This window comes from Polypterus senegalus, chromosome 11, assembly GCF_016835505.1.
Source record: "Polypterus senegalus isolate Bchr_013 chromosome 11, ASM1683550v1, whole genome shotgun sequence".
Taxonomy (NCBI): domain Eukaryota; kingdom Metazoa; phylum Chordata; class Cladistia; order Polypteriformes; family Polypteridae; genus Polypterus; species Polypterus senegalus.
In genome coordinates this window covers 70,853,736-70,878,476 of record NC_053164.1, presented here as the reverse complement: position 1 = coordinate 70,878,476, position 24,741 = coordinate 70,853,736, and the positions used below count along the sequence as shown (strand labels likewise).

At 37.3% G+C, this 24,741-nt stretch overlaps 1 protein-coding gene across 1 annotated transcript; it reads left to right on the top strand.

Moving 5' to 3' along the window:
* The first annotated feature begins 2,385 nt into the window (after positions 1 to 2,385).
* On the top strand, positions 2,386 to 5,728 carry LOC120539178. The gene is made up of 2 exons (XM_039769008.1): positions 2,386 to 2,759; positions 3,877 to 5,728. Exons 1-2 carry the CDS (start codon positions 2,507 to 2,509, stop codon positions 4,242 to 4,244), a joined length of 621 nt encoding a protein of 206 aa, XP_039624942.1. The 5' UTR covers positions 2,386 to 2,506; the 3' UTR covers positions 4,245 to 5,728.
* Positions 5,729 to 24,741: the final 19,013 nt, after the last annotated feature.

Sequence of the window (24,741 nt, the reverse complement as noted above, 5' to 3'; positions counted from 1 at the left end):
TCGAGTACTGCATCCTCCAACCATCCTTCTGCTGATACCAGCATAGGTGAGACATCCCCACCCACAATTACAGCAGCCCATGTGAGCAGAGAGCTGAAAAGACTTCGTGCCAGCAAAGCAGCGGGTCCAGATGGTGTATCGCCACGACTGCTGAAGGCATGTGCGTTGGAACTGGGGAGTCCTCTACAGCGCATCTTCAACCTGAGCCTGGAACAGGGGAGAGTCCCAAGGCTTTGGAAAACATCTTGTATCACTCCTGTCCCAAAGGTATCACGTCCTAGTGAGCTGAATGACTTCCGCCTGTTGCTCTGACGTCACATCTGATGAAGACCATGGAGCGGCTGCTGCTTCACCACCTGAGGCCACAGGTCCCACGCCCTCGACCCTCTGCAGTTCGCATACCAGGAGAAGGTGGGAGCGGAGGATGCCATCATCTATATGCTACACCGATCCCTCTCCCACCTGGACAGAGGCAGTGGTGCTGTAAGAATTATGTTTTTGGACTTCTCTAGCGCCTTCAACACCATCCAACCTCTGCTCCTTAGAGACAAGCTGACTGAGATGGGAGTAGACTCACACCTGGTGGCATGGATTGTGGACTATCTTACAGACAGACCTCAATATGTGCGCCTTGGGAACTGCAGGTCTGACATTGTGTTCAGCAATACAGGGCGCCGAGGGGACTGTACTTTCTCCGGTCCTGTTCAATCTATATACATCAGACTTCCAATATGACTCGAGTCCTGCCACGTGCAAAAGTTACTGATGACACTGCTATTGTGGGCTGCATCAGGTGTGGGCAGGAGGAGGAGTACAGAAAGTTAATCAAAGACTTTGTTAAATGGTGCGACTCAAACCACTTACACCTTAACACCAGCAAGACCAAGGAGCTGGTGGTGGATTTTAGGAGGCCCAGGCCCCTCATGGACCCTGTGATCATCAGAGGTGACTGTGTGCAGAGGGTGCAGACCTTAAATATCTGGGAGTGCAGCTGGATGACAAATTGGACTGGACTGCCAATACTGATGCTCTATGTAAGAAAGGTCAGAGCAGACTATACTTTCTGAGAAGGTTGGCATCCTTCAACATCTGCAGTAAGATGCTGCAGATGTTCTACCAGACGGTTGTGGCGAGTGCCCTCTTCTACGCGGTGGTGTGCTGGGGTGGCAGCATAAAGATGAAAACGCCTCACGCCTGGACAAACTTGTTAAGAAGGCAGGCTGTATTGTAGGAGTAAAGTTGGACAGTTTAACATCTGTGGCAGAGCGACGGGCACTAAGCAAACTCCTGTCAATCATGAAGAATCCACTGCATCCACTTAACAGTGTCATCTCCAGACAGAGGAGTAGCTTCAGTGACAGACTTTTGTCACTGTCCTGCTCCACTGACAGACTGAGGAGATCGTTCCTCCCCAACACTATGCGACTCTTCAATTCCACCCGGGGGAGTAAATGCTAACATTAATTTTATTTTAATTTTTTTTCATTTTTATTACTATTTAATTTTATATTGTTTCTTTGTATCAGTATACTGCTGCTGGATTATATGAATTTCCCCTTGGGATTAATAAAGTATCTATCTATCTATCTATCTATCTATCTATCTATCTATCTATCTATCTAAAATGACCTATGTATTTTTTCTGACTACAATTTCAACATTTCTGTTTTGTTTTGATGGAATATACTTTTTTGCTTGACTATTGGAGTTGTTGAAATTTGTGTTCCCACACTGGGAAATAAGATAAGATATCATGCTAATCTTGGCCATTTCTTTCCGGTAAAGTGAAGATGCATTGCAAGATCATCTTTAACATAACTTTGCTGTCATTGTGATTGCGTGATGAAAGTATAGACTTTGACTCAGTAAAATAAAAATGATACTTAGCCCACCGCCTAGTGGCCGCCAGTACTCGATAGATATCTTGAACTATTCTCATACATGCCCAATAGTATGCATTTTTTCTTAAGTGATATTCTGTCCTTCCCCACAAAAAATGGAAAAAAATCTATACACAAAGCTATGGTAACCTTTTCATACAGAATTTTATAGCATGCAGTTCATTTGCCTTTTTCTGTTCACTGTAAATGATAATTGACCATCCGTTCACCTAGTGTTATGTTAAATGATTGTTTTCTTTTGCAAACAATATGAGTGTGTGCTTCTGTTAAAACATTTTATATTACATGTTAATCTCTGTCTATAACCATTCAAGCTAATCTCAATTTGTCCTGAATCTTCCTCTGTTTCTGAAATAATATCCGGATTTCTAAGTAGATACATACTTGGAAAAGAGGTTTAATCTTAAAACTCATTGTAACCTGAGAGCTAAATAGCTGTGCTTAGATCACTGTTGGCAAAGAGCACCCAAGCATATTTTAGCTACGCCTGCTACTCAGCTGGAGGCTGATGTCTTTATGTGGTCATATTTTCTTCAAGAAAATGGATGTTAATGAATACATGAATGATTAGCTAAACAGCTCTTTCTTTTGAATTTTCTCATTGCATGAGGATGTTTCATCACTTGCTTTCTCGGCTGTTTACTTGTCTTCTTTTGGTTTTGCTTTTCAACTTCCATAGAGTTTTATTGACATTAGGCAATGACCAGCTGTGTCATAATGCAGAAAAACTGTTGTCAGAGTTCCCAAAAACTGTCGATAAATCTAACAGATGCATGGTAAGCTGTACAGTGCAGACATGGATGTCACTGGCTAGTGGAAACCAAACGATGACTTTGCTCCTCCATGCGACAGCTCCAGGTGAGTTAATGTCTCTTTACTGTTCAAGAGTGAAAAAAACAGCTTTCTGACAGTTTGTCACAGCCAAATTATACTTCCCAAATCACTGACCTGCAAAGTTTGAACAAAATAAAAGCATGGACAGGTGCGTTGGCTTGTCCTTTGATTATACAGTTGAACTTCCCTAGAGAAAACTCTATCTTTTGCAAGAAAATTATTTCATGTGCCATCAGTTTGTACATTCCATTTAATAAAATATTTGGGCATTGTGTAATTAATATAATAGTTCAAACATAGTTCATTTTATTGTTTTCATATGTAGAGGTTCTTACAATAATGTAGAACAAGAAACCTTGCAATAGAAAAAAATCTAAATTAAGGAGAATACTATAAAATCAATAATATTTCAGAGCAGTGCATTAAATGTTACTTAATTTAAAAGAAATGATATGGTATGTTCATAATCTAAGATGTATATTTATAATTCAAGTGAATATAAAACAACAAATCATGTGCTTAATATACTTTAAGCCAACTAGTTTCAATTTTGTCTAAACTGACTGGAGAAATGTTTGAGACATTTTCGGCATCTCTAAAATAATTTGAGGCAAATTCACTTGGTGTCTGAGAACTTGAGATTGTTGCCAGCTTTCATAAATGAATGCTTTGTGAAGGGATTAAATATTATTTATAAAGTTTTCTTATATCAAAATGTAATTCTTTAAGTATTTAATTCAATGCTATGATGACAACCTCCTATAAGAGTACTTCTTAAGTGTTTTGTCCGTCTAACTGTCTGTCTTTACATGACCAACCGTAACTGCAAGAGACCTTTGAATAATTTTTAACCATTTAATGTTATATTTCTGTTTATTGAAAGGTCATTCTGACCTTTGCCTGATCCACAACACTGAGTTTTTGCAATCATCAGAATGTGAAATTACTGGAGTAGTTAATAACAGGATAGATTTCTATATTGTACAGTACTTCTAAGTTTCCATGTCTCTTTGCTACTTTGAAAGTCTTGTACTTTGCAGACTTCATTATCTGGGTTTGTTTTAGTCATAGGGGAAGCTTTTTTCCCCATTATAGTCCTGTTTTTACACTATATAAACTAGAAATGCTTCTTACTCTACAGGGAAGGATAACAGATTCTGTTGGCTTCGACACCTGCTGTGTGTAAAAGGAAAACGTCTCCACAAAGCTTATGTTCTTCTTCCTTTGCAAAAGGGAAAACTGCAGCCAGATTCTGTTGTCCACCTACAGACTTTGGGATCTTCCAGAAAAAGCCTATTGGAATCAGAACAGAGCCAGTCAATTTTTGGTAGTGAGTGTGGCCTCCGCTTTGATATGACTCAGTTCATTATGGTCACAGAGAATTTGGTAGAGATATGTGTGGAGCCACTGCTGAATGGACATCCAGCTTTTAGTTCAGTAATGGATGGTCTCAAATGCCAACCATTTCTTGGTACAATTTGGAAAAAACAACACCATTCTATTCACTAGATGCCTCTGATATTTCTTGCCACAGCAGAACATTGCAGAAATGCACGGTAACTTATAGAGCTTTCAGTATGTTTTGCATAATTTACTTTTTTACATTTTCATTTACTGCATATTCTTTTTCTTTAGCTTTATTTGTGAATGGGTAATGAATGGTAAAAAGGATGAAAGCAACGTATTTAATGTTTTATTTATATTCCTATATTTATAAAAATACAAATGTTATATTTTTTTAAATCTTCACTTATTCCTATACATTTGTTTTCCTGTATTAGCTTATCTACGTGCTGTACAAACATGAGCTGTTTTGAATTAACTATAGGAAGCAGAAATGTAATTGCATGGTTTAAACTGGCAAACTCCATCCACAGATTGATCCACTTTCTGTAATGTTTTCATCAGGGAGCCATAGCAAGCCATTGAGCCTGACCAAAAGATTTACACACACACATCCTAATACCAAAGTTAAAAATAGATTACAGGGAAGGTAACGCATTAACTATTTATCGTAATCCATGCTGGTTTATTTTCTTTGCCTTCACGGTAATGTATAACAGAATGGATGATAACACTCAGTATAAAGAGTGATCCTCAAAATAAGCTCATTACCATTATGCCAGTTGAGTGATGGCCAGTAAATCATGCACATTTACATGCATTTTCAAATAAGAATGGAGACATTGTCAAAGTAGTTATAAAGATTTTATACAAAATTTGGACATACGTGCAACTCAGGAAAATGTGTAGGTTTAACTATTTTTCTTTTAAAAAGATCCAAACAGTGGGCTGCATTGAAAGTAATTTTATCTTTATATGTTAGTTTGCATCATTGTTTTCTTTCTTTGCTCTTCTCAAATCAAAGTGTAATTTTAAAGATAACTGTCTGCTAAAATCAGTTATTATAAAACGAATCTAAAACACTATCTAAAAAAATAATTATGTTTAGTATATGTTTTATTTATCATCGTATAGTATATCTTCTCAGTTCCAAAACAAATAATTATATAATCAAGAACATTTTAAACTAACTTTTGCTCTGAAGCAATATTAAATTTTAAAATGCAGACTCTGCTCACTGTGAACTGGTGAACATGAAATGATAAATCAGTTACACAGGTCTTACACTTTAAAGGGTAAACTGGGTATATTATTTCAATCTGAGTAATAACTTAGGTACTTTCTAGTTTGTAAAGATTTATGCATGTTTAAAAATCTATGTGTTATAAGAGCATTAACCTTCATCGAGATGTCTATACCTGAGAGTAAAATAAGAGCACTGATCTATAGAAAGCATATGTTTAATAATAAAAAAACATTTAACACCAGGAAATATTAAATTTAGTTTTTATACAAAACGACATTTTATACATGTACAGTTGTGATGGTGATTCTTTTAACATAAAGACATTGTAAATGTGTGATAACTAAAGCATTGTTTTTATAATCAATGAAGTACCAATTATAATAAAATTAATTATTAATCTTTTTTTCATGCCATCTTTTCTAACAAAATGCCTATTGAGAGACTGTGAATATAGAAATTAGAATTTAACTTCTTGCTAACTGAAAAATCATAAACTAGCAAAAAAAAAGTCTGCAATTATATTGAAATATTTTACATAAAGCAATAATTAAACTTAAGGAATCTGTCAAGAAATTTATTGATGCTGAGAATTCAATATGGATTTAAACAAAGTTCTAAAAACACAAAGTGACAAAAATGAATTCATGATGGCATTAGTATCAGCAGTAAAAATGTCATCTCACAGATTTTAGAAAGTCTTCTTTCTTTGTTTTTCTGTGTTTTATTTTTGTGACCTTGTCAAGTAGATCTGAAGGTGCTCTTCAATTTTTAGGTGAAAGTCAAAGCACTATGTTCATAGAAAAGAGTGTGTGTATTTGACATAGAAAGGCTTTTAATTTATGTATGCCTGTATATATAAATTATTTTAATATCTTTATGTTTTGAACTTCTGCGGTGGGCTGGCACCCTGCCTGGGGTTTGTTTCCTGCCTTGCGCCCTGTGTTGGCTGAGATTGTCTCCAGCATACCCCCATGACCCTGTAGCTGGGATATAGCAGGTTGCATAATGGATGGATGGATGTTCTGAACTTAATTTTTGTTTTTGATAAGAACACTTCTACAAGTAGGTAGTTGATTAAAGATGCTGGAAGATAAAGAAGAAAATTGCCAGTGTGGGAATGAAATTTTAATAAATGTGGTTTGAAGTAGAAAGTCTATTTTAAGTAGACTCTAATAAGCGGAGCAGTAGAACCAAAGCAGTTTGTGGGTGCCATATGGATGATGATATAATATTACTGTAGTCAAATAAAAACAATACAAAAATATAAAAAAAAAATTTGTAACATAAATTTAACTGGCAAAAAAGGCAAGTGTTAATTAATGTAACTTAGCTTGTTTCTTTTACAGTGAATGAAGAAAAAGCTCAAAATGGGCAAAGGTCTGTAATTTTGCATTACCGGAAAGAGAAATTTATTATCAGCTAGGTATATTTTATACATTTCTTTAAGATCTCCTTATATGTTGTGAGTGATCAGTCATTCATTTTCTGAACCCACATCTGCAGTTCGGCCTCACAGGGTGTCAGAGCCTATATAGGGAGCACTCGCCACAAGGTAGGAAGAAATCATGGAGGAAGTGCCACTCTGTCACAGAGCACACTTATACACACATCCATACTCACTGATACATGGCTACTTTCAAGTGGCCATCTAACCCTAACCCTAATCTTCAAGTCTTTGAGATAAGAGAAGAAAATTCTCATACAAACACATTCACTCCAGGAGAATAGGCAGTGACTTGAAACTAGGACGCTGAAACTGCTTAGGCAACAGAATTAATTCTTATACCTTTCCATTGCCAAGTTCTAGATGATATAATAGGAAAATTTAAAAATAAAGCAGATAATTATATACAAGCACATTAATTTTATAGAATACTTTCCAAATATAGCATTTTTATTAGGTTTTATGTACACTAAAACTGCTCAGTTTAACAGCTGAAATGGTAAGTATGAGTGTAAATGTAATACATCACTTGATACAGTGTTTGTTTATAGTCATTCGGATATTGGAAAAAATATAAAAATCTAACGTTGATCACTTCCGTAGACATGTTCTTTGATCAAATATACTTGAGTCTTGTCCTTGGCAGATGCTGAGGTACTAAGTGAACTACTGAATTAGTGAATTTAATTGAAAGCACTGCTTTTTGTCTGAGCTCAAAATTAAAAACAAGCAATCTAAGAACAACCATATATTTTCTGAACAAGCAGGTTTCAGTACAAAAATTAGAATTACATTTTCAATAAAGAGAGGCAACCACAAAGGTTGCAAACACTTAAGGTAAAAGAAATAACAATGAAGAACATTCAAGTGTCTGGCAAATTATAAACGGCACGGAAATCCAGCAAAGGATGAGTAAAAATAGATTGCTTAAATGAATTAGCAATGCAATTTCCAGCTACAGGTGCTCAAAATGTTCCAGGAGAGTTGTTTCCTAGCAACAAGAACTTCTCATAGAAAAGGAGCAAGGCTGAAAATGAAAACCGAAAAGGCTTAACTCTAATTATGTCCATTCATCATTCAGTGCCTTCCTAATGTAATCCAGACTGTTAGTTCTTTCTTAATGACGTGTGAATCAGTTTTTTTTTATTTCTATTTCCTGTATCTAAACTTCTTTCTTATAAGTAAATTATACAAATGAATACACACTGAAACATGTTATTAACTAAGCTATCTAAATTATTCTTTAAAAAACTTTGGAAAGTAGCAGCAGCAACAATGTGCACTGAAATTACATTTAAATATTCAAAAGGAAGATTCAATTCCTTATAAAGTGTTTTTGGGTGTAAGATGAGAGAAATTGAATTACACTATTACACTCTATGTTTAAAATTTCGGTATAGCTCTGAATTAGTTGTGGTGTTTTATTTAATGCCAGCCCCACACATTTTAAGTACAGTATGACAAAGAGCAAAAGGCTAGTGTATTCACCAATAACGTCATCACACTTTAATTATATTAAATGTGTTATTCTTCTTTACTGTATTGTAAACAGTGTACCATGGTCTGGAAGTAGACACACACTTAGGGAAAGAGCTGATGTACCAATTGGTCACCCCATTTAGTTAAATCAAGAAGATGACCTTTATGGCCCAAGCAACAAATGAAAATGGGCAGCTTTTTGCTGTAGTAAGTAATAGTGTTGAAGCTCTGTCCTTCTTGTTCATCTAGTCAGAATGCAACTCTAACTTCCAGAAACAGCTCCTTTTTATTTTGCCAATGTTGGATCGGGTGGGGCGTTCTCTAGGGTTTGTGGTCATGGCTAGACATCCTGCTTAGGTGGCTGTTCAGTGCTGCAGAGAAAGGAAAAGATACAGTTAAAGTTTTGTATAATCACCCCTCTTCATCCCGAGATGGTACTGCTTACATCCTCATATCCTGAAAGGTGGTCCCCAGGCCATATAATTTGTCATATAAATGTTTATTTAATTAGGGCATCATTATGCTGTTTACAATGCATGTTTACTATTAATCATTACTGCTGTTTTCTGTTCTGTGTATTTCACAATATATGCCAAAAATGCTTGATACATGTCTACTAGACCTTCACCATGCTGTGTTGTCTATCTCTTGGTTTTGATGAGGATCTCCTGACCTTTACTGCAATGCTTAGCATTAAGATAAGAATCTGGGCAATTCAACTTACATGTGAATATGATTTTTCCCAGAGTGTTGGTAGTTTTCTTATAATTGTTTTTAAAAACTAGATATAAAACTACTGTAAAAATATAAAGTCAGACAGTGTGAGGGAAAGTTTCAGGTTGCTCCGACTCGTTACTGGAATGTCAAAAATATGAAGAAAAAAACTAATATATTAGTAAAACGGAAAAGTGGAGAGTCTAAAACTAGACCATTGGAAGCTGGCCTGATTGTAGGAATATTGCTGGTAAAACACTCAAGTATAGTAACATGCAGGCTCACTACGTTATTTGGGCCAAAACTACGTAATTACATGTGTTATTGCTATGATAAAATGTCCAAGGCCATCAGCATGTGCTTGCGGAGTTCTTCCACGATACTAGAGTAGAACAAGTGGGTGGGCACAACCAAGATTAGGTAGGATCTGAGTAAAAAATACAGGTAACTCAGTTATAGCAAATCTGGGAAAAGCAAAACCAAGAGCTGCTAGAAGGAACTTTAATACGCTGTGACTCTTCTGATGAAGAAGAAGATGATTCTGGGGTTTATTTGTAGGTGATGAATAGCTTGACATTATACCTGTCTTATATAAGAGAGTGCTTCTGACCCCGCAACAGAAATGAGAAACAAAAGGCAGGTGGGGGGATTCTCTACCTGGATGTGGGCAAGTTAACATATATTCTGACTGGAAATAGACAGCCAATGACATCTACTGAGGCAAGCCAGAAAAGAGCAAGTAAGTGTTAATTGTTTTGTGATTTGTTTCTTGCCCTGTAAACCTGAATATTATGGATGATATAATCCTTTACATCTTTTGCTGGACAGACATTATTTTTGGGAGTGATAATTTATTGTATTACTAGCAAAATACCCGCTTCGCAACCGCGAAGTACTGCCTTAAAATTTTTATTAAGAAGAAAATTAAACCTTTTTAAACTGAGGGATAATATACCAATAATTATTTGTTAAGGATCTCTTTGTATACCACATTGTGAGTTCGGCCCTTCAGTTGTAATATGACCAAGCTGTGAGCTGAGCCTACTCTTGGGCATGAGTTTCTTGGTTTGTTTCAGTTACGACAGTATTTGTAGGACTTGTGTTGAAGAGACATTCGGCATCTGTCAAGCGTTGTAAGTATACAACCGGTTTCATCGATAACTTCACATCCAGCTTTTGAGAGTTTAAACATTCATAAACATCAAAGTGTCCACTACTGAAATCGTCACCTGTCAATCTAAGATGTTTAAGAGGCATTGGCGGTTGTCGAAAGGTGTAAAATATTTGGCCATTTTGGTACACTTGAAAGTGACAACCGAACAATTCAGCGGCAGCCATCAACTCACATGCAGATGCATAGGCGGAGGGCTTAAGCGTTTCACTCTTATAATGCTCCTGTGTAGTATAATTATCTCCTGTACCGTCATCAGTCCACACCTTGAACCTGTCTTAGTCATTCAATACATAAGACACAATGTTCCTCCGGATATCAAGAGTGAGCCTGATATGGCCGTGCAATATGTAACGAAGAGAATGGAAAAAGTAGGTCCCATCTCCGGGCATGAAAACCACTCGGTAAGTGACAGTTCTTTGATCGATGGTGATCACCTCGATAGACATGTTAATGGGGGTACGGTTGGAATGATAAAGGAAATGGGTACCTGAACAATGTAAAGTAAGTCTAAAATACCTACACAATAACTATAATCGTAATAAATGAACAATAAAACAGCGGAGAAGCCGTGGATTAAATAAAAAGGCTGCAGTTATCAGCAGGGAGACGTGAATCCCGTGGCGAAGCAAGGAAGGGAATGTAGAGACTGGTGCAACGGACGGCCTTTTATAGGCAGGCAGCCAACAACGTGGGAGGCATTGGGATGGGGGACCCAACGCCGCCTCACACGGTGACCGAGCTGCAGGCTATGGACGTATATATGTACGTAAGTAGGATTCAGTCAGCGTTGGGAACCCGCATACCAAATTTCTTGAAGATGGGCCCATAAGTAACAAAGACCGTTGAAAAGTTCAATATGACGGCCGACAGTGGCATCATACCACCGAAATAAGTACGTACATTGGTTTCGGTTAGCGCAGGGAAGCCACCTACCAAATTTCATGAAGATGGAGCCATAAATAAGAAAGTTCAACATGGGGAACGTTGTCAACCGTTATGACCGTTACGCGTAGAATTTCTAAATGAAACCTGCTTAACTTTTGTAAGTAAGCTGTAATGAAAGAGCCTGCCAAATTTCAGCCTTCTACCTGTGATGAGTGAGTGAGTGAGCGAAGGCTTTGCCTTTTATTAGTATAGATATAAGCTCAGAACAAATCAAAGATATGGTAAACATAGCAGGATCATTTCAAACAAAGTACACTGAGCATGGCTAATTCTTAGAGGGTGTTCTTTTGATAAGAGATTAACAATCAAAGTTGTGATATCATATCCTTTCTGTTTTCCCAGTTAAATGTTTACCCATGGCACAACATGGTTGACTAGTTCAGGCGATCATTGCCCAGAAACAGAGCAGGCTGCATATTTTCAGAGTATGACACTGGACCTCAGACATACAAGTCTCATTTCTGTTTTCAAGGTCCAAAATACCCACATTCCTTATTCTCGTAGCTGCATTATATGTTCTGTACTTTCAGCTGAGCGTGCATTGGTTTTAACTGTTGCACTCATAGAGCCCATTCCATTGAGTTAAGGGGTGAGTTGGACTGAGACTGTTTGGATTCACTGGACTGAAGACAATGAAAATGTCAGACTACATTACTGTCGGTCACAAGAGCTCACAGTGACTGCCTCAGTCTTGCTAAAATAATGTTAATGAGTCTATGAATGAAAATCATTGGAAAACTCTTGTAATGTGACTGGGCGCTAAGCAGACTTCTAACTTCTAAACTGCTATTGCAAGGGTGTCACATTACATGGTGGCAGGCTCCTTCTCTCTCCCTGTTTCTGTCTCTCATTTACACTGTCCCCTCGCACTTGCCCCACCCCAAAGGTCCCTAGATGAGCTTCCAAATGTCACTCGTTATATAACAGTCAATGTTCTGCACCTTTCAGTTTACATTATCAAATGGAGAGGCTCTGTTATTATCTCTTTCTCTCTGTCTCAGCCTTCTCTGCTAACCCCTCCTGTTACAATCAGAGCAGCTATGTTACTAATCTGTGCTAAAAGAGAACTTCGTTTGTACAGTGTCTGAGAGGCCTACTCTGTAATTCAAAGATGTCAAGTTTGAGTTCTGCCACTACTCTCATCTCAAAGAGGATGGGTAGCTAAGAGGGGGAATTGCATTGACCGAATCTCTTAGCAGATACAGTCAGTGCTATTCTGGCCGTTGAGAGAAATATTTTTCTCATATTCAGTTTCTTCTAATAGTTAAGGCTGGAGTAAGTGGAATGTGGTCAAAAAATGCCCACAGAGTTAAGGATTTGAAACTTATTTTTAAATAGTCTTTCAATAATTCAAATAATCAAACAATTTCTTCCAATGTTGGGTATGCTGTTGTCTTTTGGGATGATTGTGCAGGAATTTCAGGAAGCAAGATGAGACCTAATACACTTTAAATGCTCCTGAAGATTGATTGTGCAGATTTTTCATATTTATCTGCAATTTTTTTCAGTCACTTAGTGTGAGAATTGTGATATTTATAATCTCAGAACTTCTGAAAATACTACTATTGCTTTACATAAAGGATGGCAATAGTTTTGTCAGCTTGCAACAAGCCCATATCTGAAAAGATAACGAAAAACCAACTTTATTTAAATGGATGTTGTACATGCTTACGCACAGAAAAATCCAGATGCATAAACTTCCACATTCTTCCGCTACATAAATCCCATTCAGTGTGAAAAGTAACACACGTGCACGCGCCTGCTGTCCTGTCCCAACTCCTCCCAGAATAATGCATCTTTGAATATGCAAATCAATATAAATAGCCCTTAAGCTCAGCCTTCTGTGAAAAGGCAATGGCAATAGCAATAGGGAAAATAGAAGAATTTCAGCGAATACCAAGTGGAGGCAACGGAAAAATGTACTATTTGTTGGATTAAACAGTGGTATAAACAACAAAAGGAAGTTGATCAAGTGGCATAGCTTGTCAGAGAAACTCGAAAGCTCAAGTTCACAAAGTCGCACAGTGCCCGAAATAAAAAGTTGTCAGATATCAAAGTCGCCGTGAAAAGATGAGTCGTAGCCCACTGTCTGAGTGTCACATGAAAGCTTATTGGGGTACAGATAAAAAAAATAGGCACACAGTGGGGAAAAAGCATGAAGTGTCAACTTTAATCTCAAAATTTCCACTTTAATCACTTAGTTTTATTTGTCATTAAAGTAGAACATCATAAACTTAATCTTAAAATCGTTTAATTTACTAGTTTCTCAATCCCATCATAACTAAAGTAGCACATTAAATGCTTTGTTTTATATTTGATCTTCTATGTGCTCTATGTGTGTGAATCACTTCGTGCTTCTGGGCTTTCTCTTCCTCCAACAGGACACAGAATCCATTACATTCATGATATTACAGCTTTCTGAATAATTAAAATACTATGATGTATACGTGATATAATTTTCATGATGATAGGAGTTAAAGCATGTTATTAAACATGGGAACACGGTGGCGCTGTGATTGTTCATGTATCATGCAAGATGCTTGCTGCACCATGCACGACCTTCGAGGAAATACTTTATTGTATCAGTACTGACTGAAAACGTACTAACCTACAATTCCTGTCCTTACTTTTCTTTCTCCAAATACCCAATCGACACACAATCAGCTCTGTAATAGATGTTAAGCCATCTGTAAACTTAGAACGCCAATTCTTCAAAACTTTTAAGGAACATCGAAATATCTTCGTAGTAAGTGTTTAATTATTCTATCCATTTATCCTTCCAGTGTCACATCAGCACCAGCAAGAATACAGTGCGAGGCAGGAACAATCCATGAACGGAGCGCCAGCGGCTTGCTAGTGCTGTGGCACCATGTAGTTAAAGTTTTATTTGTATAGTATAATAAACATATTTTGCTGTATTTCATCTTAAAAATGATATTGTCATCATATATAAATACACACTTTATAAAGTGGCTCAGGTTGTGCAATATTATAACTGTATCGCAAGTTTACAGTGAGGTAATTGTACTTATAAGTACAAACAGTTCTACAAGGAGCACTTGATGGACTGATTTAGTATGTTTAGAGTTCTTGGGATGAAACTGTTTCTGAACCGCGAGGTCAGTACAGGAAAGGCTCTGAAGCGTTTGTCATACGAGAGTAGTTCAATAGAGAGCATGGCTGAGGCAGCGTGTGCTTGATGTTGTATACCGATAATTCTCTTTCCGATCAGCTGCTGTACAGCTGTGATTCACACTCAGATACAGTGATATAAATACTCCGAGTGGTGCAGTAAGAGTAATATGGAAAAAGATGATCCGATGTGGGATCTGAGGTGCAGTGAAAGGAACAACGCTTAAGCAGTTATGGTATTTGGAAAAGTTTGACCATTCTGTGGACCATTATATTGTTACAGGTTAAATACAATCAGATGCATTAAACTAATAAACAATATACGATTAATTTCAGTGTATTTATAAAGCCGCGTCAGGGATGTAGATCTAAAAAAGAAAGGTTAACCACACAGGAACAGTAGTACTGCTTTGACGCTGGGTGCCGCCAGTCGGCAAAACTGAGCAGAGAACTTGCGTACGACAGGGTATGAGCTATCGTGGAAATGTGCGTGGCTTTACGCCAAGTTTAGGTTTTATACATCGCGATTTGAACGTGGAAATGTTCTTACGCAACATTTCTGTGTGTATGCACCGTTTATACTTGAGGCCCCAGGTGTTTCTCCTACCTTGTGCCTGAAGTTTGCTCAAGCTTCCTCCTGCCACTATTCTGCATTAAGAAAATAGAAGGATGAAGGGGCCGATGGAAATGATACAATAACAACAATAAGCCTGCACATCACAACCCGTTTTGCTCTTTTTCGAACATAGTAACCACTTGAACAGCCTGGTGAAAATTTATAATATATTGGTGTATCCTTAAATAAAATAAATAGTGTATAATGTAATAAACTATGTATTAACAATCCCAAACTCCACTGCACAGTGCACAATGTGTTTATTGTTCAAAATGTGAAAGAAAATGTCACTGCTTACAAGCTACTAAGGGTTAAAAGCTGACAAAGCTGTTTTGCTATAATGGCAGGATATTCATACTGACGTCTGTCATAAGACAGGTTGCAGTAAGGTGACCTAGGACAATTTCTTCTTTAGAAACGTGTCTCTTAGACACAGGAAAGATTACCATTACTTTTTTATGACCCCATCTGACACGTACACAAAACAGAAACGGTTGGCCGATTCACGCTATATAAGATGAAATACTTAGATAAACGACATTATACTTTTTTATAAGTAAGGGGAAGGGAGACAATATTAAAAACCTAACTGAAAGGGGGAACTTTCCTGTTCTACCTTGCAACGCATGAATCTATGTACTCACTGGTGTCTGAATAAAGACTGGTTGATTGAATTATTGCTGTCTTCCTCAGGGGTTTCTTCCACAAAACATATACCTAATAACTCAAGTATAATACAATGCATAAAAAATAAATAAATAAATAAATAAAAACTCACATACACACATTAGAAAGGCAGCAGTAGCACATCTTTCATCAAGTAGCTCTATCTCTAACCTTCATTCCACCACACTAAAAGTTGGCTGAATGGATGTATTATATTATCTTATTATTAGTTATGAATGTAACAAGCAAGCACGAAGGGGATACCCATAAACACCCCATAACAGTCCAATGAGGAGCTCTTTTCTTCTTCTCTTTCCACACTGTCAAACTGGCTAAGATGAATACATCATAGGCACTCCCAGGCTGCTTTGCCACAGTTTCTGTAAAAAGCCCTCAGTGACTGCAAAGTCACCTGTACATTCAGTACTGAGAACCTTTCTGGCAGGCACAGTGTGGCAAAAAGAGGCTGGATGTATGATGGGTATCAGCTACAGACCACTGGTTAAATTTTAATTAGTGTAAGCACTTGGTTTGTAAGCTGATGGTTAAAGATACAAACAGGATTCAAAGGATGCTATTCTAGGTGGGCTTTGTTTATTGCAACCATACATTCTCCATTCAATCAAATAATCCCTTCATCCTATCCTTCCTTTTATTTTCATCTTGATAGTCCACAAACAATTGCAGTACAGAAAACATCTCTGTGAAACTAAAGTGAGCTGCAACCTTAGAACACTGAGTGTTCACAACTTTAAAGGAATATGAAATATTAACTTTTAAATTTGGAATTATTGATTCTAAATTATTAAAATTAATTTATCAATTTATCTATAAAATTTGAAACTATAAATGATGCATTGCACATCTTCGAGAATATATTTTAGTCTCAATATATATTTTAGTATTTTAAATGTTCAGAGAGTTGTCATAATCTATATATATAATTCACTAAGGCAAGACAACCATGGAAAGCACTCCGGAAGAGGCGTGGATTCACTAAGCTGCCGACAAGTGAGACACCTATGGCGCACGCAGGAAAGAGCCACGCCCACCAACTCCAAGACCATTGGATACGACAACAACTCGCATGGCCACGCCCACTAACTCGGACGCGACGACACAGAAAAAATGGCGTCATTTATATTTGTCTGTTGTAGAGGCCACATGCAGTGCAGGTCAGGTTAATGTCATGCACCTCCGAGCTACGTTGACTGTTCATAGAGGCATGTTTCTAGCGGAGGTGAATCGCCATATGCAGCGTGTGAAACGGTTTGCGAAGGGTATCCCATGGGATCCTTAAAACAATCCCTTTACAACTGAGGTTGAAGCACAATAAAGTAAGCAGTCTTTAAAAACCAACTTTTTGGTTACAACGCACTTATGCGTGCACCATAGCAAACTGTTTTACACGCTACATACAGCTATTCGCTTCCGCGACAAACATGCGTCTTCTTAGATACTCCTGCAGGAACACGGAAGACGTTTTCCTGCCCACCAACGCTCCTTTTTCACCGGATGGCGTCACCCTCGCTCTCTAGGCATTCACACTGCCTGCCCATTTGCTCGGATGCAAAAACTCACCGACCACCCAGTTAGTCCCTTTCATCTGTGGTAAGAGTCCGCATGCAAGTCTGAGCCACGTGCCGTTTGTTATTTCGCGGGTTCACTATTGTGTTGTATTGTGCTCTCTCCAGAGTTCCATCTTTTCATTCACTTACTGTTGTATTCTCACACCAACCCGTTTTAGACATCCATGTCTTTCCAGAAGTGATTAGCATTCAATAAATAATTATGCATGACATTGACCGTGTGTCTATCCAGCGCAGAGAGGCGTGGGTAAGCCGTTGAACCCCATTCGGGCTGCAAGCCGTGGAATTCCCACTAAATGTGACTCATACGCTCCCACTCATTACGTCCCTACACTTTGTGCACACCCCCCTCCTACCGTGGTCGGGTATCTTGATGGATTATATATAGAAAAGCAGCCAAAACCGAGGGGTATCCCATGAGGTCCTTAAAGGTTAAAGCACAATGAAGTAGGCAGTCTTTAAAAAAAAGTTTTTGGTTACGACGCACACCATAGCACCATAGCAAACTGTTTTACACGCTACATACAGCAATTTGCTTCAGCGACAAACATGCGTCTTCTTAGATCATATGTGTCAAACTCAAGGCCCGTGAGATCATTTTATATATTATTGTTATTAATGGCCCGGCGATATGAAGCGCTGGTAACACAATAAACTACAGATCCCATAACGCAGCGCTTCAGCTGCCTTTTTGAACACTTACCGCTTTAATCAAGTCTAGCTTATTAGGCTGCAAGTTATTGCGAAGCTAGCCCACACGATGTCAAAGAGAAAAGTTGATTCTGAAAATAAAGCCTTTAAAAACCGATGGGAGGCTGAATATATGTTTACTGACATTGCCGGTAAACCCGTGTGTCTTATTTGTGGAGCTAATGTGGCTGTAATTACAGAATTTAATCTAAGACGGCACTATGAGACAAAACATCAGGATAACCTGAAAGACCTGAATGCAAAGCAGAAGATACAGAAAGCAGAAGAGTTAAAGAAGAATCTGACACTTCAGCAGACGTTTTTTACCCGTGCAAAATCACAAAGTGACTTCAAGTGAAGCTACTTTTATGGGAGACACAAATGCACCAGTGCAACTTGCCCCACTTTCTCTGTTGCCAAGTAATGTTGAACCAAGTCGGCACAACGGTGTTCCCAAATACGCACTTTGCTGATAAACTGAGCGCACGGCGCTTTGGTGACTTTGAAGAACAAAAAAAAATTTTGAGTTGTTTCGCAACCAATCTGTAGTCGATGTGGAAAATTGCACCTGTGCAGATTCAGATGGAGGTGATTGAGCTGCAGTGTAATGGCACACTGAAGGCAAAGTACGATACTGCAGGGCCCGCACAGTTTATTCACTCCATTCCCGCAGAAATGCTCCAGTTCCGTCTATATGCGGCTAGAACCTTGTGCATGGGTAGACCGTGTGTCTACCCGGCGTGGGTAAGCCGATGAACCCCATTCGGGCTGCAAACTAAGTCCCACTAAGTGCGACTCATACGCTCCCACTGGTTGCGTCTCAACCCTTTGTACACACCCCCCTCCCACCTCGCTACTACCGTGGTCGGGTGTCTTGGTGGAATATACAGTACGTGTATATAGAATAGCAGCCAAAACCGTACAGAGCAATGAAAAGTCTACGTCAGTCACAGGTACATCTGTACTGTGTAAAGACGGCGACTCAAGTGACGAGTTGGAGGGGGGCACATGAGCGGGCAATGCATACTGAACAAGAAATCAGCAGACTAGCATGACGGACGGAGCTGAATCGACGTCATTCTCCTTTCCTCCCGTTCCACACTCTGCGCCATGCACCCTCATCCCTCCGTCTGGCAGGAGAAGGCGCAAGGACGGTGCGCCAGTTTTCAGTCACTTCAGACGATTGTGTGTTGGTTCGTTCCGTGCATTATTACAATGTTGCTTTTCATGCTGATTTATTACATTACCGATTTTTCAAATGTTAATTTTCTCCCTCTGCTTAAAAATCATTAAAAAACCGGGCTGATTATGCGGTGTATGGTACGCCGCGGGTTGGCTAGTTTAATGTATTCTTTGTGGTAATCACTATCCATGGCTATGGTCAGTGGAAGTCAAAGCCTATTAAATAAGTCTGTAGAGAATAATGACAACTTCAAATTAACAATCAGTCTTACAGTGGAGTTTACAATGTTCATCGAATTATGATGATTTTAGGAAAAGCACCCCTGTTCCTGAGATTGTTTTTAAAAAAACAACATGAGCTAAAAGGGAAAAGTTTTAGTTGAGATCTGCAAATAATGAATGAGTTATAAAATACGTACCTTGTACATACATGTCACAAAGTAGCAATGCTTTATTATTTATTGCAGATTTAAAAATATGTATTTGTTGTATCATTAAGGCAAAATATATTTGCTTTAATGATACAACATGGAGTAGGTTGGAAAGTACAGTACATTCTCCTTGCTTTTGCATGTAATATAAAACCCTAAAATATCCCAGACTTTTGAAATTCTTCCATTTTTTATTTTTCTCCAAAATCATATCATTAACAAAGATTTAAAAGTACAGTGAGTTCTTGCCAAGAACAGAAGAAAGCATGTTACACATCTTTTAGTTATTGCAAGCCTTTTATTTTAAGTCACTTTTTCTATATCTACACCTTGTATTTGTCAAACTTTCTGCAAATAATTCAATAAATCTTTATTTGTATAAATCCATTCATCTTTTCTGCTACTGATTTGTGTTGAGCAAGTATATCACACAACACAATTTTGCTTTTATCTTTGACACTTACCTATACTTTATCTTTTAAATTACTGCATTCTCCAAAATCTGCTTTTCAGTTAAGAATGCTAGGAAATTGAATTTCTTTTCTCAATTTAGAGGATATAGATATTTTAAACCAGGCTTTATGTCAAGCAGCACTCACTATTTATTTATTTTCCCAGGCTAAACATTTTGTAATATTATTGTTTCAAAGTTACTGTTATTCTATTGCATTTATTCATCTGTAAACACTTGTAACATACACTCAGAAAGAAGTGCTATGTAAGATTAAATTAAATTGAACTGTGTAGGACAATAATTTGGTGTTGGAGTTAAAAAATAAGAAATGCACAAGCCAACCGAACAGAGAGAAAGGAATGAGTGTCTGCAGAGTAGGCCAAGAGTGGCAACAGGTTTCCTTGTTTTGTCTATTTCTCTTGTTACTTTGAGTTTTCCTGTGTTTATTCTTTCCCAAGTATTTTTAAAATAAAAAATGCACCAATTACTATGCATACCTTGGCATTTGGTCTGGAGGAATGCCAGAAGGTTGCTGCCCTTTTACAAATGGCTGCTGCTAACATTCAAGCACTTCTTTAATATTCAAGATCCAAATCACCGAATCCGTTTATTATTAAAACATTTCAAACTGAATGATCAAAAGACCATCTGGGTACGAGATAAAGGTTTATTCAGTAATTAACCACACTTAAGAATTCTTTAAAATATGCAAAAAAGCTGAAAATATTATATTTCTGTGGTGAATTCCTATCTAAGGTGAGCATGATGGAGTTTTGGTAGCACTTCTGCCTCGCACTAAGGTGACCTGGCTTCATGTCCCAAGTCCTCCCTACATGGAGTTTGCATGTTCTCCCTATGTCTGCGTGGGTTTCCTCCCACAGTCCAAAGATGTGCAGGTTAGGTGGATTGGGCAATACTCAATTGGCCCTAGTGTGTGCTTGGTGTGTTTGTGTTTACCTTGCATTAGACTGGCGCCCTGTCCAGGGTTTATTCCTGTCTTATGGCCTATGCTAGCTGGGATGGGCTCCAGTACCAACTCGTGACGCTGTCAAGGACTAGGCTGGTTAGAACATAACTAGAAAATGAATTCCTATCTAAGTGTTGTGCTTCTTGCAGTATTGTTTATTTATGAATTTTGTAATATTACTTATTTCATAGTTAATTTAATATATAAAGTTAAAACGTTTTATCAACTAGTAAGAGCAAGGTGGTATAATAATAATGATTTTATAAACAGTATAATATTAGAATGAAATTCTCTTATGAGCATTTTATTTTAATGAAGTAGTTTTTTAAATTTATATAATAATCAATGTTTTAGTCTTTTGGTGAATTCATGCTAATAACAGTGTGTAAGTACACTCAGTGACACAAAATCCCAAGTGGTGGTTTGAACTTCGAATTTGATTTTAATTGTTGTTTTGTTAATGCTCCAGTGTAAAATAACTACATGTAAACAAGGAAACTTATCACAACCTTTTGAAAATTAATACTTCACTTAACCTCAAAGAGTGACAAAGAGGTCTGCCAGTGAGTGCAGGACTTCATGGAAACTCAAGAAGAAAGTAACCGAAAACCCATCCAGCAGGCAAGAGCCTGGGAACAGTCTGTAAACTATGCCTTCTTGTTTCGTTTCTAAACAACAATAGAATTCTAGGTATTTTAGCTGTGTTTTTTCATCCCAGTTTAATGAAAATGATTTTTCCAAAAACGGAACGCATTCACATCTAAATAAAAAAAACTAAATAAATATTTGCCAAGGAATGTAGTAAAAGAATCTATATAGAAGAAAGGCCTGCCACCAACCAAAACTAAAATATAATAGTGGAAAATGGATAAGAGAAATTTTTTCATGTTTTAAAATAATTAATCTTTTAGAAATAGTGTCCATGTAGAATTAATTTCTGATGCATCAGAAAGAGAAACTGGTTAAGTTAATTGTGAAATTAATAACTACCCCTCTTTTTGGCTGACTACTGCCTTGTGCACAATGCTACCAGAATAGGCTGTAATTTTCTGGTGACCTTGAATTGAATTAAACAGGTTAGATATTGGATGAATATATCAGAAATAAAAAAAAAATCTTAAAATAAAATCTGCAACAAGCTTGATTTTTGCAAAACTGAAAGCACAGAAACACATGTTTCCCAAAAGCAGGATGTTCAATCAAAGGGTTTCCGTCAAACTGCCTCCTTTGTTACTCTCACTCCTCTCAAATTACAAGACATGACTACCATGTGATCAGTGGTGCAAAGCAACAGAAATTGCAATGAGGTACCAATGGAAAATTGTAGACAAAAGGATAGCAGACCATAACCATGACCTTAGCAACAGAAATGAACCCATCTCCACCATATGCTCTGGGCACTGAGGAAGATATTTTCTGCATTTCTTGCAACTTCTGACAATATTCTTATTTTTGAACATTGTACTCCTAGCCTTGTTAAGAAATTCCTGAGCTTCACTTTTGCTAGTCAGTTGAATGGTTTACTAAACATTTTGGAAAACTACTGATAGCCATTTTGCATTGTCTCACTAAATTATGTCCATTCCTGCAATTTTGTGTTGTCTGCTGTTGTGTTTGCAGTCATATTAGCTTGCTGGTACCAATCAGCTGAACCTGAAGACCCTCCTGCAAACTTGCATGGACAGTGTCGTTCAGCAACACTTTGTTTCACAATAACCATCAACAAGTACCTTAGGCCCATTCAGACTGTATCCTCATGGTGCGACACTCCCAAAATGCAATTTGAGCTCTTTTTAAGGGATACCGTAGTGAGTTTCTCGAAAGAACCACCATGCACCACAGGTACAGTATGTTATTGTGATGTATCTTGACCTAATAAAGTCACCTATTGCAAAGGGGTCTCCCAAATATGCAGTAATAATGAACATTTTTTAATAAACAATTCCAAAATAAAAAAAGACAGATCACAAAATAGTGTTTCTGGAATGTAGTACAGTGCATGTTTCCCTTCATCTAAAGCAAAACTACAGGGAAAAAATATTTATACAGTGTGGAATGTCAGCATTTATGATAAATTACTCATAGTGTCTGCCAGAGTGAGCCATCCGTAATACAGCACACATGGCATCGGCCCACACACTGTATGTTCAAGCTTTACAAGTATAATGATCACTTGAACTAAATAATCTGTGCAGCACTTCACTTCGATTAAAAAAAAAAACATTTTCCTTCATATGTGTGGCATTTAAGTGTCTTTAAAGGGATTTTGAATTAAGAAATTAGAAGTAAAATTTAAGCCCTGTTGTAGAGGCCATGGATTATTACAATTAGAACATTTATGCAAATTTTTAAAAGCAGATCTTTCAATTCATATTGAAAATTAATCTGCTATTTCCACACTTTAAAATACATTTCAAGCATAGAATTTCCTTTCAAAGTTTTTACTGATATATTCTTAAACTTTTTACATTGTCATAAACCCAGAGCAGCAGAAGAACTATACATTATATTTCAAAATAATGTGAATTTCAGAATGTAATTGAGGATTTATTTAAAAATAATGCCTTTACAATATAATTTGTATTTTTGTATGAGAGTAAGTTATGAAATCGCCATGTAACAACAAATATCCGTTATTTGAAATAATGTTCCTCTGTACTGTATATTCAGTATTTACACAATATGTTAATTCAGATGCTTGTGCCAATCCCAACAGTGCTGGGCAAAAGGCAGGAACTAATCCTGCACTAATGGGCACCCCTCTATTGCAGGACACACTCACACATACCATTACATATAGTATCAGTGTGTGGACAGCCCACGTAGCCATGAGTAGAACATGCAGAATTGTAACAGGAAGCAACTGGATTCAGGATTCTAGCCAAGAAAACTGCACCTGTGCTGCACTGTGCTGCCATATTCTGCTTTTACACTTTCATAAACATTAATTGATTTTAATATGAAACTTTTGAATAAAATATTGTATTATGAATTAAAAGTATGCCTATCTATCATATGTTTAAAACTGTTTAGGTCATAATTTGAGGTCAATTTTTTTACTTAGCTGCTTTCTGGCACACTGGTAAATGCAAAGTTGTTCTAAGGATAGTTTATAGGATAAAAATAATACTGTATTATGAGTTAACATTAAATAAAAGTATAATATAAGCACATTATTGATTTCTAAAATGTATTATTTTATTTTTAATATAAAATATTTAAGCCTTTTGACAAAGAGTTGAGATTACTGGTCAGTCACCATCCCCATCTTCATCTGTGGTCATAATCTTTGGGAGTTGTGCTTGAAAGAATGAGATCACAAGTACCAGCAGCCAAACTGAGCTTCCTTTACTGGCCTCAGCAACAAGGAAGGACTTCGGCCCATAACAGCCAGTTCTGTGGGCCAAAAGTTGCAAGCTGAGGTAGGTTGGGTATGTAGCATGATGTTGGGAGTTACGCCATGTGTACCGAACATATGCAGAACCAGGAAATGCTGATAGGACTGTAGAGAACACCTGGAAATTCCTCAGGAGGAGCTGGAAATGAGGCTGAAAAGAAAATTGCCTGGTCAACAGCCAGCCACCCCAGTATAAGTGGATTTAAAGTGAAGGAACAGTTTGCAAATAATAATAATAATAATATGAGAAATTTCAAAAATGTATTATAAAATGAAATATATCTCTTGAAAATATCTTTCAATAGAGTACATTGATTCTAAGAAAAAAAGAAATACTGTAGTTGAGACGAAGCAGTGTTTATTTTCAGTTTATTAATATATTGAAGAGTATACATGTTACAAAACAACGGCATAAAGAAGACATTGGTCTACAGTTCAGTTCCATTTTAAATCCACATACTTTATTACATATTTGTAGTCACCTTTTCTTCTACAATATAAAATGCAACACAATTTGGAAAACTACTGTTTACTTA

Excerpts from the sequence above, each read along its gene's own strand:
- LOC120539178 (XM_039769008.1), top strand. The coding sequence starts at position 2,507 with ATGAGGATGTTTCATCACTTGCTTTCTCGGCTGTTTACTTGTCTTCTT. Across the intron at positions 2,760-3,876 it reads CCTCCATGCGACAGCTCCAG|GGAAGGATAACAGATTCTGT; the intron begins GTGAGTTAATGT and ends CTTACTCTACAG.